Below are 14,505 nucleotides of genomic sequence, written 5' to 3' on the forward strand. Positions count from 1 at the left end.
GTATTGTCAGAGGTCTGGCTTTGAATATTGCAAAAACTATAGAGACTATCAAAGTGAGAAAGATTTGGAAAATGAGCAGGTTAGAGATATTGTTCATAATATGCTTTATATTGGGGAAAAATAAAGTCTGGTTGACTGATATTGCTATCTAAGTGATCCAGTATTGAAGAAAAATAACTGGGAAAAATATGAAATACTGAACTAAAGTTGACCACATGGAAAATCTGTTGCTATGCCAACTGACATTACTTATCTAAAGGACATATTGAATTTATCTATAGGTAACATCCTAAATGTTACCTATGGGGGAACTGAAACATCTCCCCCTGGGCACGTTTAATTTATGCATGGTATGTCTGTGTGTGTGACTGTTAGCATATGGGGTTTTTTAAATATTTAAATATTTTAAATTTGTCGGATTGCTTATGATTTGTTTTTACATGTTGTGAGCCGCCCCGAGTCTTCGGAGAGGGGCGGCATACAAATCTAAGTAATAAATAAATAAATAAATAAATAAATAAATTTGTTTATTAAAAAAACACACACCTGCTTGGAATGGTCCATAATCTTAGATGGTTCCTTAAGAATTTTTAGGTCTATGATAAGCATTTGAATGATTAAATTTCTAATGAGAAACTTAGGTTGGGAATCTAACAGCCTCTGCCCAATGAATGTATTCAATGTGATAGTATGTATGTGACAGTTTGATTTTAAATGTTTAGTTTTTAAGATAATTTTTAAATTAACTATTCCATTAATTGGCTTAGAAATGTTTTATATATTGTATCTTTTTATCAAAATGTTGTAAGTCACCCAGAGTCCCCGGAGAGGGGCAACATATAAGCCCAATTAATAAAATAAATAATAAATAAATAAATAACATAGATTACCCACATGTAATAACAAGCATATAACAAAACAATAATAAAACCTGGCTTTTAGAAGAATCCTGGGACCAGTTTTGTTGTCAATAGAGATACTTCACTAAGGGCTTGTGTTCTGCATTTGGCAAAGTGATTACTTAGTTTATATAGCAATCAATATAATAGTATATAATAATAGGACATAAAATACCAAAGGTCAATTTAAAATTTAAATGCCCTTCTTAAACTTGATACAGTTGGGTTAGCTAATAAGCATTGAAATCCTAAAATGCATTGGAAATTTGAACATTGGGTACTATCTAAACAAAATGAAATTGAATGGTGAAAAAAGTAAGGTTCTACATTTAGGCAAGAAAAACAAAATGCACAGGTACAGTGTATGTTGTTGTTCACAAAAAATAGCAAAATACAGCAAATGAGATTGATCTGCTGGATTTCATATCACAATATCATAAATCAAATACTTCCCAATCGTCTATGACTGTGTAATGTATTTTCATATGATGCCCACAGGGGGCCTTTTGCAACTGACAGATAGTGATTTTGTCTATGTTTATTGTTTTCAAATGCTGGTTGAGATCTTTTGGTACAGCACCCAATATTATTATTGTTGTTGTTGTTATTACTACTACTACTACTATTATTATTACTATTGCTATTATTATATTATTATTACCTTTACAAAGCAAGTGTTTTGAAGGTAATATTGTACCAAGCTTGCAAATCCACTTGTTTTCAAGTTACAATGTTTGTCAAACACCGTTTGGGAACCATACTGTAATCTTTATATAAAGTACTGTATAAGGAACCCCGAACTTCTTCCTGAATCCGCAATCAATACGTTCCCTCTCGAGGTCTCTTTCAAGAGAAACAAGCCGCAGCAATTGCCTCTCCTTTTGTTGCATTCTGGGAAATGTGGTTTTTTACCTTCTTCCGGTCAAACCCGTGAGACCTACCGGGAATTGTAGTTCTATCGCCCTGCCCAAGGCTTGCTGGGAAAAGTAGTTTCTCCGTCCCTGCACAGTCAGCCGGGCCTTTAACAGCCGTTTCTGGGGAAGTCATGGTGGAGGGGCTCGTTTATTGGACTTTCGCTTTTTCCCGGGTAAGTTTATTTTCCCAAACTCCTCCCCCATTACCCTGCATCCTGGTAGTAGTTGGTCGTTGGGAATTGCTCAGGTTGATGAGTCTCCGTTTGTTTGTTTATTTATTTGTCAAACATGTACAATATAGCAGGTGTTGGTATTTACATAAACATAAGCAAAGTAGGTATAGGTACATTAGGTCAATAGGACAGGGACGATAGGCACAATCGTGCGCTTATTCACGCCCCTGTTTCTCTTGTTGGTGGAAAAACATTGAAACCTTCAGCAGGGTATGGAAGTTAGATTTGCATCTGAGGATTATTTTCAGTGTTAACCACTCCTGAAGAGTGGTACCTTCGAGCATGCACAGAATGCAGCTGTGTTATAATAAGTATCTTTGTATCAGTCGCACCAGTTTATGGAAGGAAATTTACAGTTTATATAGGGGTATATTTTTTAATCTGTCTTTAGTTTTAGGTTTATGTTGACTTACAGGTTTGAAAGTTATGATGACTACTGTACTTTACCTTGTAATAAGTCAGTGCCTTGCACCTGTCTCTTTGACGTGTTGGGATATTTAATATACATTCTAAAACATATGCAATGGTATCATAAGATGAGGTATTAATGTTTTACTGCTGTATTATTGCTTGTCTTAGAAACTTAGCAGTATAGTATTAACAAGAGTTTTTATGTGATGATCAATGCCACATTGCTGATCTATTAATTATTATGTATGGTTTTTGATGGCTGTGGAAAATTATTTCTTTTGTATATGATGCTTCAGAAAATTCTGAGTGAAAGAACTTCCAAGGAAGAATAGTTTTGACATGCCATAGCCTTCCCCAAACTGCTGTCCAACAGATTTATTGGATTCCAACTTTCCATAATTTTCAGAAAGTTAAATTTATCACATCTGAAATGTAGCTGGCTAGAAAAAGCTGGCCTGCCTTCCTATTGTTGTGTTATGGATAACCATAACACATAATTTCCTAACAGAAAGATCTGTGTGTATATCTCAACAAAGTCGCTGTGTTCATTCAGTATAGATTAAAAGAAAATAAAAATATGAAATGGGCATCATGTTCCTCTCTCTGCCTGTCTCCCAAAGGATGCTTTAAGCCACTTGTTTACTGCTGCGGTGATTAAAATAAAGAGACATTTGGCTTCTGGGTCTTTTAAAACTTTTAGGTTTTACTTTACTTTATTTTATTTTATTTTTAATCCTATAGTATTTTAAGAATACCCATAATTTGTTTGGGCTTCTGGGAAACATTTAATATTATGATACACTCAGGGCATTTGTGCTGCCAATAATGAATGTAAAGTTAAAGCTTTGATCAACAATTGGCTGGGCTTCCCTAGCATCTGACAAGGGTGGGGCAGCCAGGAGAATCTATTGCAAGAGCTGTGATCCTAGAGAAAGCTTAGCTGCATTAGAGCTGGAGAAAAAAGGGACAGAAAAAAACAAACAAAGCAGGGAGGTTGAGAAGACATTAAGTCTATTTATAATTAAGACTTTGAGGACCAAGGATGTCCAAAAGAAAGAGGCTTTGAGGACAAGAATTGCTGTGAGACAAACTATACAAAGGGAGGACCCACGGGTGCCTGGAAGGGCCAGAGGTGAAGCTAATGTTGTTAATGCTGCTACCAAGTCGTTCCTTGTTATTTGGTGGTGGGATTGTACTGATTGGGTGCATTCTCAATTCATGCTTTTCTTAATGGTTTCTTTCCCTCCAGGGTTGATATCCTGGGAACGGCCTTTCAGGCCAGTTTGGATGTAATGTCTGGAAATCTGGGCCAAACTGAGACATCTGCAGTTTATCATGAAAGACAGCGCCTGGAACTATGTGCTGTCCATGCCCTCAACAATGTCCTGCAGGAACGACTATTCACCCAAGAGATAGCTGATGAAATCTGTAAAAGGTAGGTTGTTAGGGTGGCTTCTCTTTCTTTCGGATTGATTATTCCCATATTTAGGATGTTTAGGGGAGCATCTCCATAAGAGCCAGTTGCTCTAACATTCATATACCAACCTTAAAAATATCAAACCTCTGACAAGCATTTGTTTATGGTTCCAAGTAGGAACTAAAAGAAGTAAGTCAAAATGAAGAGGGGGGGAAATCCCAAGATTTTAAATCATTGGTGTCAAATTAATTATGTAACATTTATGCCAGTGAGGTGGTATGTACATCATTTGTTTTTATGATGTAAGTATAGTTGAAAATTTATCAGAAATATGATTGAAGCTCTGTTCAGTAAGAAGTGTTTAAAGTTTCTTCAGTTTCTATATACCCCAGAACAAAGGACTTCAAACTTGGCAATTTTAAGACTTGTGGACTTCAACTCCCAGAATTCTCCAGCCAGCATAGTTGGTTGGTGAACTCTGGGAGTTGAAGTCCACAAGTCTTAAAGTTGCCAAGTTTGGGGACCCATGCCCCAGAATCATTTTAGGAAAGTGGAGAAGGGTGGAGTTTTAAATATTGATTTTATTTTATTTAAATATTTTGTCTATATTCAGTCTTAGAATTCTATCTTTTCCTTAGGAAGAAGGATGGTGATTTGTTGGTTTTAGTTTCTGAGGAAACACTCTGGCTGATGAAAGAGGTGTAGTGAAACTGTTTCGTGCCTTTTTTCCATTTGAGAATCATAAAGGGTATAAACCTCAAGTTCCATGTGGAATTGTGTTTGAAGTGAATTATACATAAGCTTTAACTTAGGGAACCCCCATAAAGTACTCCTATTGCTGGAACCAAATCTCTTTATGTCTTTCCAGGCCTCCTTGCTTATTTAATGCAAACTCTGGAGGTCTTCCAAAACTAGCGGATGGATATTCAGCTTGTCAGATCTCCTTCAGTAATATAAAGTTGTTTCTCTTTGAAAGAAAGAAAGAAAGAAAGAAAGAAAGAAAGAAAGAAAGAAAGAAAGAAAGAAAGAAAGAAAGAAAGAAAAAGCTATTTAGAAATACTAAAAAAAAGCTCCATCTCTTTTTGCTTTTGTTTGCATTTGCAAGCGCCTGAAAAGGGCACCGCCTTCTTTTGTTTCTCTGGAAACTAACTAATTGTGCTCAGGGCAAAGCAGGTCTGATAGAGAAGGAAGATTTTACCCTGGTTAAATAAAATAGACTATTCCAGCATGAGTGGCTAGGAATTCTTTTATGTATTCATTTAAAACTATTGGTAATTATGACACATTGTTTAGTGCAATTAAGATAATATCTTAGATTCAGCAATATTTCAGTGGAAGCAGGTGGAAGCCACAAGTAGGCCTCTTAAATACTGAATCTGCTGCAATCTGGGTCGGTTGATTTATTGTTCGTTTATACAATCTTATTCTGGGGCAAGTAGGAGTCTCTGAGGCTTCCCTAGAGTATCATAAGTCTCTGGAAAAGCCAAGGCACCAGCTGTATATAAAGAACTGTACATCCTTTATTCTCAATATATTTCCAGGAGTAGCTCCCCGGAGTATAAGAGTTTGCCAGCTTGAAATAAACAAAAAGTTAATACATGAAATGCATGCTTTAAAAACCCACACATCTTATTTTGGACAAGCTGGAGATAAGAAAAATAATAGCACAATGCTGTCAATGGGCATGGCACGTTATAACTTCAGGGGGGAAAATATTTCCCTCAAGGAGGCTACAGTCTGACTAATGGTTCAAGTAAGCAAGAAAAAAAGATGGAAGTGAGGCATACTGGCCTCTCCTCTCTCTCATTTTTGGGGTTTGCCGTGTGTCATGTATGGCAATTCAGAAACATTCCCTACTATTCCAAGTAATATACTACGATGTACCAGCTCCAGCGTTAACTGTATTTCTAAAATGGTTCTTGGGGTCTCGTGTATGCATCTGAGAAAATAAAGATGATAAGTCATTGCAATTCAGTAGATTCTTTTTAAAGAAAGAGCCTGCCTTTTCAGAAAACAAAAAAGCTGAAGGGAGCATGCTGGTAGACTCCACGGAGTATAAAGAAATATATTCCCTAGATAACTTTCTAGCAATTGGATCAGCCATGCTTACTGTGGAAAGCATTTGTGAGTGTGCCCCATCATGTTCTTTAAGTATTCCAAATGTGTCCCTGATACTCAGTGGAAGCCCTTCCTCTTTTTCCAAACCTTCTCCGGTGATGTTTGTCCTCTTTCCACCCCCACAGGCTGGCTCCTGATGCTAGGTGGAATCCACACCGTAGCTTTCTGGGGACAGGGAACTATGATGTCAATGTCATCATGGCAGCTCTTCAGAGTGTGGGTCTTGAAGCCATTTGGTGGGATAAACGAAGGTAAGGAGCTCCTATCCCTTTACTTTTTCTAGCTACTTTTTCTGAACAGGCAGAAATCAGCCAACTTTAAATTTGTCATTCTATTTTTTGTTTAAAGAACAAGCTTCTGTCATTCTTTACTTTTGTGTTTTCCTTCACCTTCTCTACTCTTGTTTTCTCCTTCACCTTCTCTTCCTAACTCTTTTTACTGATTTCCCCTCACCTTCATGCTTCATTGGTTAAGGTGGCTTATAATTTAAAAATGACATTGTGCTGTAGCATTTTGAGGCATGATTGCTAATCTTTTCTCTGTCACTGTCTTTGGGGCTTCCTTACTGATAGATTGACTAAGCTGGGAGCTGCTTACTATGATGTGAGACCATCCTGTTCTCCTGGCCATTTCAGAATTGATTTTTCATCTTCTTGCCAGATTAATCTACTTACTCTGCCAAGTTCCTTTTTCCCGTTGTCTCACAGACCCCTCGAACAGTTGTCCCTGGCAGGGCTGGTTGGCTTCATTGTGAATGTCCCTTCCAATGTGTGCCTGGGTTTCCTGTCTCTTCCTGTGAGGCGTCGCCACTGGATTGCCGTGCGCCAGCTTGATGGCATCTATTATAATCTTGACTCCAAACTGAAGGCACCAGCACCAATTGGTGGTGAAGCTGACCTCAGGTACCAGTAGGGTGGTAGTGAAGTTGTAGTTGCAATGATGTAATTGCCCCCCTTTTTTTTACTTCCATATTATTAATTCAAAGTGGTTTATCTAAAGCAGGGGTCCCCAAACTTGGCAACTTTAAGTCTTGTGGACTTCAACTCCCAGAATTCTCTAGTCAGCATAGCTGCCTGGAGAATTCTGGGAGTTGAAGTCCACAAGTCTTAAAGTTGCCAAGTTTGAAGACCTCTGATCTAAAGTATAAGATACCATACATGAGCAAAATGTAGTGAAAACCCAACTGAATATAAAAGTTAAAGTTGCTAAGAGGAAATAAACTGATTGATTGCCCTAACTAGCCACATCTCTGCTGACTTTTCAACAGCATTCCACAATGCATTTTTAGGATGAAGCTTGGAGAAAGCTAAAGTCTTTGGAGAATAGTGCTGGGATGGTGAGGAGGGTGGTTGGAGGCTCACTCACAGGAGACCCTGCTGGATCCCTGATATTATGTCCATTTTGTCCCCACAGGTCATTTCTCCAGGAGGTGCTTTCCCAGGGCCCTTGTGAGTTGCTGTTGGTTGTGCCCCATGAGGCAAGCGAAGCCAGGCCTTGGCTGAATACTGTGAGGTGATCCCAGGCCTCCCATAAGAAACTGCCTGATCTAAAGATCTTTTTTCTCCCTGCTGCACTCCCTTGCACCGCCTGCTGCATGTGATGGGGAGAAGAAGGGAGCACTCCATTCCTATTTATACTGCCACTCTGGGTGCCAATGATGGAATCCATCTTAACCTTCTCTAAGAAATGATCTTGACTTCCCTCTATTTCTGCTTGCTTTTTAAAGGCTTGGCTTCTTCTGGGATGATATGGAATAAAGGACATGGCACCTAATGGTGAAGGGTCCCCCCATAACCAATTTCATGATAGTTAGGCCTATATGGGATCTTCCTTGTAGACGAGTAGGTCAAAGTTGGAAGTTAGTTTAAGTGCAGGGCTTGATGGGATGCCCATCTCTTATTTTCATCCCCAGTCTATGATGCAACAGTAGAATGTGGGTCTCAGTAGACCCAGCAGACCTTGATGTTGTGTTTTCAGGATTCTTCTATAAAAAAAACATTCTGTTAATATATCCAAGAGTTCCTTGAATGACACAATTTGTTAATCATGCCTTAAAGAATTCACATTTGATTTTGGAAAAAGCGGTTCTGGAACATTGAAGAAGTCAGGAAGTCTTTGGAGAACCAATTGGGAGAATGAAATACTTAAAAACTTAAGTTAAAATGTAAGAAATGTGGGGTAACTTTACTTTGGAAGAACTATGCCAAAAGACCTTCTATCACAGGTTTCCTTGTGAAACTGATGAAGGAATATGAGAGGTTTAAGTATTCTGGGGTGGTTGATGTTGAGAAGAGGAGAATAACATTTTGCTAGAATCATGGTTTTGGAGAAGGGAGTAATAATTCTGATACTACATTATAGCCTCTAAGGTACATCTGTGCCTTTTAATTTCTGGCTGACAGAAATACAATAAGAAGGTTTTCTCCAAACTGATGTCTTAAAGAATGGCCTTCCTGAGACTCTGTTTTCAGTATTGTTCCTCATTGGATGGTGCTGCTGGGAATTGTAGTTCAAAGCTATCGGGAAGGTACTGGGAGTACTTCTGCCTATTGAATTTTTGGCTGCCACATAATGATTAAAGGACAATAATCTGGAACAGTGGATAAAGAAGTGATGATCCTCGCCCCGCAAGCAAAAATATTTGCTTCTTTTTCTTCTTTTCTTTTATTTCTAAAGGGGGAAAAAATCCCACTTCTGCCAGAGAACAAAGAGTATATAGTGAAAAGTTCAAATATTAATATGGGACAAAACAGTGGTCAGGACATGGGAGACTAATGTACTACTTGTCAGGCGGGATTGCCACGACCATCGCTACCAGTGCACTGCGCATCTCTGGCGTGTGTGTAGCCCAGTGAGATTTTGCTTCTGTCCATGCGCAGGAAGCAAAATCTTGCAAGAGGACATTCCCGTGAGAGATTTTGGCAATTTGTTTTGCTTCCACGCATGCACTGAAGCAAAATCTTGCTGGGATGCGCGCATACACCAAAGACTCGGGGCAGCGTCTTCTATTGTTCTGATAGCAACTCGCTGCTGTACCCAGTTCATTGTCCAGTTTTATGTGTTTTTATCTTTTTCTAGGCTGCATTGCCTATTTTGTGAAGTAGAATAAATATATGCCTTCCAAGTTTTATGTTTTTAGCAAAACAAAAAACCAACCACAACCCTAAAAGGGTAGAAACAAAATGGTGCAATACAAATAAATGTGTGTTTGAGTTTATAATTTTTTTTCCTGGTAGAATGTGATTTGAGGATGGGAGGAGAAGATTATATCCCATTTATGTAGAAAGTTGCATTGACCACCAGGAGGCCACTGTTGCCACTTTCTACAGAAAGTGGAACAAGTGGGCTAAGTGAGACTAAAACCCAGTAAAATGCTTTGTTTCAGACATATCAAAACAATTGGAAGCAACTGGGTTGACTTGGAAGTTGGGGCAAAGGGATGGGGAAAGTTTTTCTCATTCACCATTTTACAAATGAATAAATTATTTGCATAAATGCCCCATACGATGATCAAGAACTGCTGCTGAACTATCTTATTTAACTATGAATAAACTGTCAATCACAATTGTCTCTTTGAAGAAAATTTCCATTGTGGTGCTTCATATTTGGAAATGATTTATTAATAATTTCTGGACAATCTGAATATTCATAAAATTTATGTATTTATTAAATTTCTATACCATCAAACTTACCTTAATAATTCTGGGCGATTTACCCAGAATAAGAAACCATATAAATACATGAATAAAAGCAAAAAATTAAAAAAATTAAAAAGTTAAAATTCCTGGTAAAAATAAAAATCAGTGCATAGGAGCCGTGGTATGCAGTGGTTAGAGTGCAGTACTGCAGGCTATTTCTGCTGATCACTGGTTGCCAGCAGTTTGGCAGATCGAACCTCACCAGGCTCAAGGGTGACTTAGCCTTCCATCCTTCCGAAGGTGACAAAATGAGGGCCCAGTTTGTTGGGGGCCATATGCTGACTCTGTAAACCGCTTAGAGGGGGCTGTAAAGCACTGGGAAGCGGTATATAAGTCTAAGTGCTATTTCTACAATGTTCAAAAGGTTAGAAGGTTAACAAGGCAGCAGGAGTGTCCTTAAGCTTCCATCACCAGGGCTGTACCATATTTTGAGACACCGCCAACACCATGCTAATTGACAAAGCCAGGTCTTAACACTCTTGGGAAACCAGAAAAAAGGAAGCAGCAGTTCCATCAGTTGGGGACAGCAGCTGAGAAGGGCCTCCTAGAACACACCAATCAAAACTTTGACGGACATGTAGCATATTCTCCTTGCTTTACCGAGTTGGAAATGTTGATGTAAGTCTTTATACATCCCAAACTAACCGCCACATATCCCTCCCTCCTCCCCACTCCCAAAAAGAAGATGGTTTGGGATAAAGCTGTCAAGAATTTATTTGTTTCTGCTCTTCTGTAAATCAAAAATTCTTGCTGTTCTGTTTTGATCATCTTTTTACTCATCTCAACTAAAGAAATAGGTGAAGTAATAAATATGTGGACAAGATGTGGCTTTCAACATTCAGCAAGAACATTGAATAAATATTTGTACAAATCTCTTCAGAGGCTTAAAGGGGGGAAAAATAAGAAAAATTGATTGTTTTCTTAAGGTGAGATTATTTTTCTGATTTTCTCCAGGAGTGCACAGAGCCAGTCAGTCAAACCGGAGGCTTTGAGCTACTAACCGACAAGGGCCACTTTACAGGTATAGCCTGGTTTACAAGGTGACAATGACTTCTCAGAACAAAAGTAGTTGCTGAGCTTTTAAGAAAGGGAAATAAATTCACCAGGGAGCCCTTGTGGGGCAGGATAAACAGGTAGCATGTGGATATACACTCTTTGTATTAAAGCTGAGGATTTTTTACTTTTGTTTCTTGAAGTTACAACACCTTTTGTTTAAAGGTATAAACTTTTGAACTATTTTTTGGTTATTTTTGTTAATATTGGCTACTTAAAAAGAAACAGTATTTCTCAGCCTGTTTTTTTCCAAACCAAGGGATCCACGAAGTACAGTATGTCCTTTCCATGAAATTAGAAAAAAGAATGAGACGTTGGCATAGAAATGGAGTGGGAAAGATTATGAAAATTATTTTCATAATTTTGTACTCAAATGTTATACTCAAATGCTAAAAAGTCCTAATAATGCCAGGCTGATTCCCACATGCAGTGCAGCTATAAAATAACCATGCAAGTTTCCTTATCAATCCTCAATGTATTCCCAGATTACATGGTCTTAAATTAAGGAGCCCTCCTGTGCTGCTGCAAAATTTCAGAAAACCTTAAGGCCCCAGGTTCTACTTACCTTACTAAGTCAGTGCTGACAATTCTTTGGCCAATGATTTGATTTCTAAAGCTTTATATTTTCCTAGTGCCACAAGGTGATTGCCAACCTTATAAAATGAAATATTTAGATCCTGCTCTGGTTCACCGTACAAGGCCCCTGGTAAAATAAAAACTATGAAAGATACAGTTTAATAACAGAAAAAAGTATAATGGTGAGTGTTGTACGAGGGTCGCCCAGAAAGTAATGCACCACATTTTTTCTTCAACGATTATTTATTGAACACAATGAAACTTACACACAAGAAAGAATGGTGTTTCTTCTACACTCCCTATTTTTCCACGTAAATTCCATCCCGTTCTATGGCCTTCCTCCAGCGAGACATAAGGGCATGTAGGCCCTGTGGGTACCACTCCTGCCCTTTCTGCACTGTAAATCATCTCTTCGTCATCCTCAAAATGTCTTCGGTGACATTTTGAGACTAACTGTACTTCTGTTGACTGCAGCTTCTCCATAAACCGTACCCAAACATGTGAATATTCCCAACAGTTTCTTTCTGCAGTGAGAAATTCAATGATGGCACACTGCTTGTAACGTACATCACTTACAGACGCCATTTCGAAATGCAAAATTTACACACACACTCCTGACAATTCAAATAATGTACATCTAAAGTTTCACATTTGTACCATTACTGTGGCCTGAGGGAAAAAATGTGGTGCATGACTTTCTGGGCGACCCTCGTATTTGCTAATCCTAATTCACATGTATTTGTGGTACATTAATATTTGCATTCTGATCTTTTTTGACAACCCTGTTAGCTTGCTAGTTTATGCTTATCAGTGATTGCAATTTTTCTAGGATATTCCTAATTTTACATGATTTGCAATTTAAATTCACAATAGCTTAATTTTAAAAATCTTCCTCAGCAGGTATATTTTGGATAAGAAATTCCCAGGTTATAGTCATAATGGAGCCTGTCCATCACAGCCATAAAAACAGAGAAGCAGGCTTCCATCTCAATGGCTAGGTCTCAGCCACTATCCTAATTCTGCCTATAGTGTGGATCTTATTTATGCTCAAGAAATTTGACCTTCAGAACAATGGTTTCTCTTGCTGTTGCTATTAACAATCACTGAACCAGGTAAAGTTTATCATACATAGGCACTTTTATTAAATTTGATCCAAAGGTCACTTTTTTTTCTTTCTTCTCCAAAATTCCTCCTCAGAAGGATGAGTTGAATCATCTTTGCTTCAAAACAGTTTTGAGCATAAACAGAAACTGCACCTTTAGCGTGGAACCCAAAGTTTCCTTCTTTCTACAATTCATTCCCTATTTTAAAAAAAAAAAAAGCTAATGCAAAATGTAAAGCTTCACTCCCCACTTATTTGTTTCTTACATTTGTATCTAGATTTTTAAAATATATTTCTTGTTTGCTTCTCCTTTGAGCTTTGTAGTGTTCATATTAGGCTTGAGGAGGTAGAAGGAAGCCTTTATTTTTGTCAGCTAAATCAAATATCCCAAGCATAGAAAATAGGAAAAAAGGTTAGACAGCCTCATCATTAAAAAAAAAATCGCAGAGGGCAAAATCTATTTCTGTGATAGTGTTAGCCATTTTATAATAAAAAATAAAAAATGGCTCAGCTCCTTGTCAACCAGCAATATGAGAGCCAGAAAAAAAATCCAGTGTGACAAATAATACTCAAACAATAATTGCAAAGTTGAACCAAAAAACCTGAATGCCAGCAGTAAGAGAAAGATTTTCACCACTGAAACTTAAAGAGTGAAAAGATGTGTATTTATTAAGGAATGGGGCTTAAATAATTTAAAAAGCAGGCAATAAGTTAGAAACATTCAGAAATCATACACATTAGGCATGGGAAGTACATTTGATCTGTTTTTAAGTTGGCAAATATCCATGTGTGAACTGAAATTCAGTTATTCTATTGGGTTTATCCAACTTTTTAAGAGACAGTTTTCCAATTAAACTAAATGGGCAAGAAATTATATACAGTAATACCTCGTCTTACAAACTTAATTGGTTCCGGGACGAGGTTCGTAAGGTGAAAAGTTAGTAAGATGAAACATAGGAATCAATGGAAAAGCGAATAACGCTTGCAGGCCCAAAACCCATTTGCCCATTACTGCCAGCATTCAGATCCTTGTTTGGGGGTGGGTGGCGGTGGGGGGTGGATGTGACATTCCCAGCACTGCTGCTGCTTCTCAAAGAGAAACCGCCACCGCCACCACTGAACTCTTATCCTGGCAAGAGGAATGGAATCCACTGGGACATGGCAGCCCCATCCTTTGGAAGGGCAGGGCTGGAGCAGAGGGGTGACTGCAAAGGGGCTGGCTCAGCGAAATCGCTCCCAGTGAAGGGGCTGTGAGAGGGTTTTCTCTGAGTGCTTCAGGAAGGCCTGCCCCACCCCTCTCGCAGCCCCTTCGCTGGGAGCGCTTTCGTCCAGGGCTGTCAGCAAATGGACTGCAGGAGAGGTGGGGTAGGCGTTCCCAAAGTGCTCGGAGAAAGTGCTCTCACAACCACTTCGCTGGGAGCGCTTTTGACGAGTGCTTCTGGAATGCCTGCCCCACCTCTCTTACAGCCCCTTCGCTGACAGCCCTGGACGAAAGCGCTCCCAGCGAAGAGGCTGCAAGAGGGGTGGGGCAGGTGTTCTGGAAGCGCTAGGAGAAAGCGCTGCCAGCGAAGCGGCTGCAAGAGCGCTTTCTCCAAGCACTTTGGAAACCCCTGCCTGGCCTCTCCTGCAGCCCCTTCGCTGACAGCCATGGATGAAAGCACTGCCAGCAAAGGGGCTTCAGGAGAGGTGGGGCAGGCATTCCCAAAGCGCTCGGCGAGAGTGCTCCCAGCGAAGCGGCTGTGAGAGCACTTTCTCCGAGGGCAGAATCCTGGCAGGAGCTGTAAGCAAATGAGAAATCACAAGGCAGGGAAATCCCTGTGCCAGTCAGAGAACGCACATGCAGTACGAGAGCGCACGCACAGTAAAAGAGCCCATGCACCCGGGCTCGGGTTCATAAAATGAAAATGGTTCTTTAAGACAAGGCAAACAAATAGTAAATCCCGGGTTTGTATCATGAAAAGTTCATATGAAGGGGCATTCGTAAGACGAGGTATCACTGTATAACTATTTTTGTAAAAATAATATACAAAACTAAAATTTATTTTAAAATGCATGAATAATAATTTATGCATTAAATGATTGAT

General features: G+C 39.0%; 2 protein-coding genes across 3 annotated transcripts in view; both read left to right on the forward strand.

Moving 5' to 3' along the window:
* The first annotated feature begins 1,875 nt into the window (after positions 1–1,875).
* Positions 1,876–9,766, forward strand: JOSD2 (Josephin domain containing 2). Of its 2 annotated transcripts, none has more exons than XM_070727536.1 (5): positions 1,876–1,986; positions 3,707–3,892; positions 6,118–6,243; positions 6,700–6,894; positions 7,406–9,766. In XM_070727536.1, the coding sequence occupies exons 2-5, from the start codon at positions 3,750–3,752 to the stop codon at positions 7,506–7,508; spliced, it is 567 nt and encodes a 188-aa protein (XP_070583637.1). In that variant the 5' UTR covers positions 1,876–1,986; positions 3,707–3,749; the 3' UTR covers positions 7,509–9,766. The 2 variants fall into 2 exon arrangements, with proteins under 2 accessions (XP_070583637.1, XP_070583638.1); XM_070727537.1 differs by lacking the exon at positions 1,876–1,986 and adding an exon at positions 2,016–2,060.
* Positions 9,767–9,841: 75 nt separating this feature from the next.
* Positions 9,842–14,505, forward strand: part of LOC139153513 (RNA binding protein fox-1 homolog 1-like) — a 57,356-nt gene continuing 52,692 nt past the window's right edge. Inside the window, exon 1 of the mRNA XM_070727534.1 lies at positions 9,842–10,711. The gene's annotated coding sequence lies outside the window, so the exon portion shown is untranslated. The remainder of the gene's footprint in view (positions 10,712–14,505) is intronic.

This window comes from Erythrolamprus reginae, chromosome Z, assembly GCF_031021105.1.
Source record: "Erythrolamprus reginae isolate rEryReg1 chromosome Z, rEryReg1.hap1, whole genome shotgun sequence".
NCBI lineage: Eukaryota > Metazoa > Chordata > Lepidosauria > Squamata > Dipsadidae > Erythrolamprus > Erythrolamprus reginae.

What these genes read in the sequence shown, in the direction of transcription:
- JOSD2 (XM_070727536.1), top strand. Translation starts at nt 3,750, where the DNA reads ATGTCTGGAAATCTGGGCCAAACTGAGACATCTGCAGTTTATCATGAA. An exon ending in GCTGATGAAATCTGTAAAAG is followed by an intron (nt 3,893 to 6,117) that starts GTAGGTTGTTAG and finishes CCACCCCCACAG; the next exon opens with GCTGGCTCCTGATGCTAGGT. An exon ending in ATTTGGTGGGATAAACGAAG is followed by an intron (nt 6,244 to 6,699) that starts GTAAGGAGCTCC and finishes GTTGTCTCACAG; the next exon opens with ACCCCTCGAACAGTTGTCCC.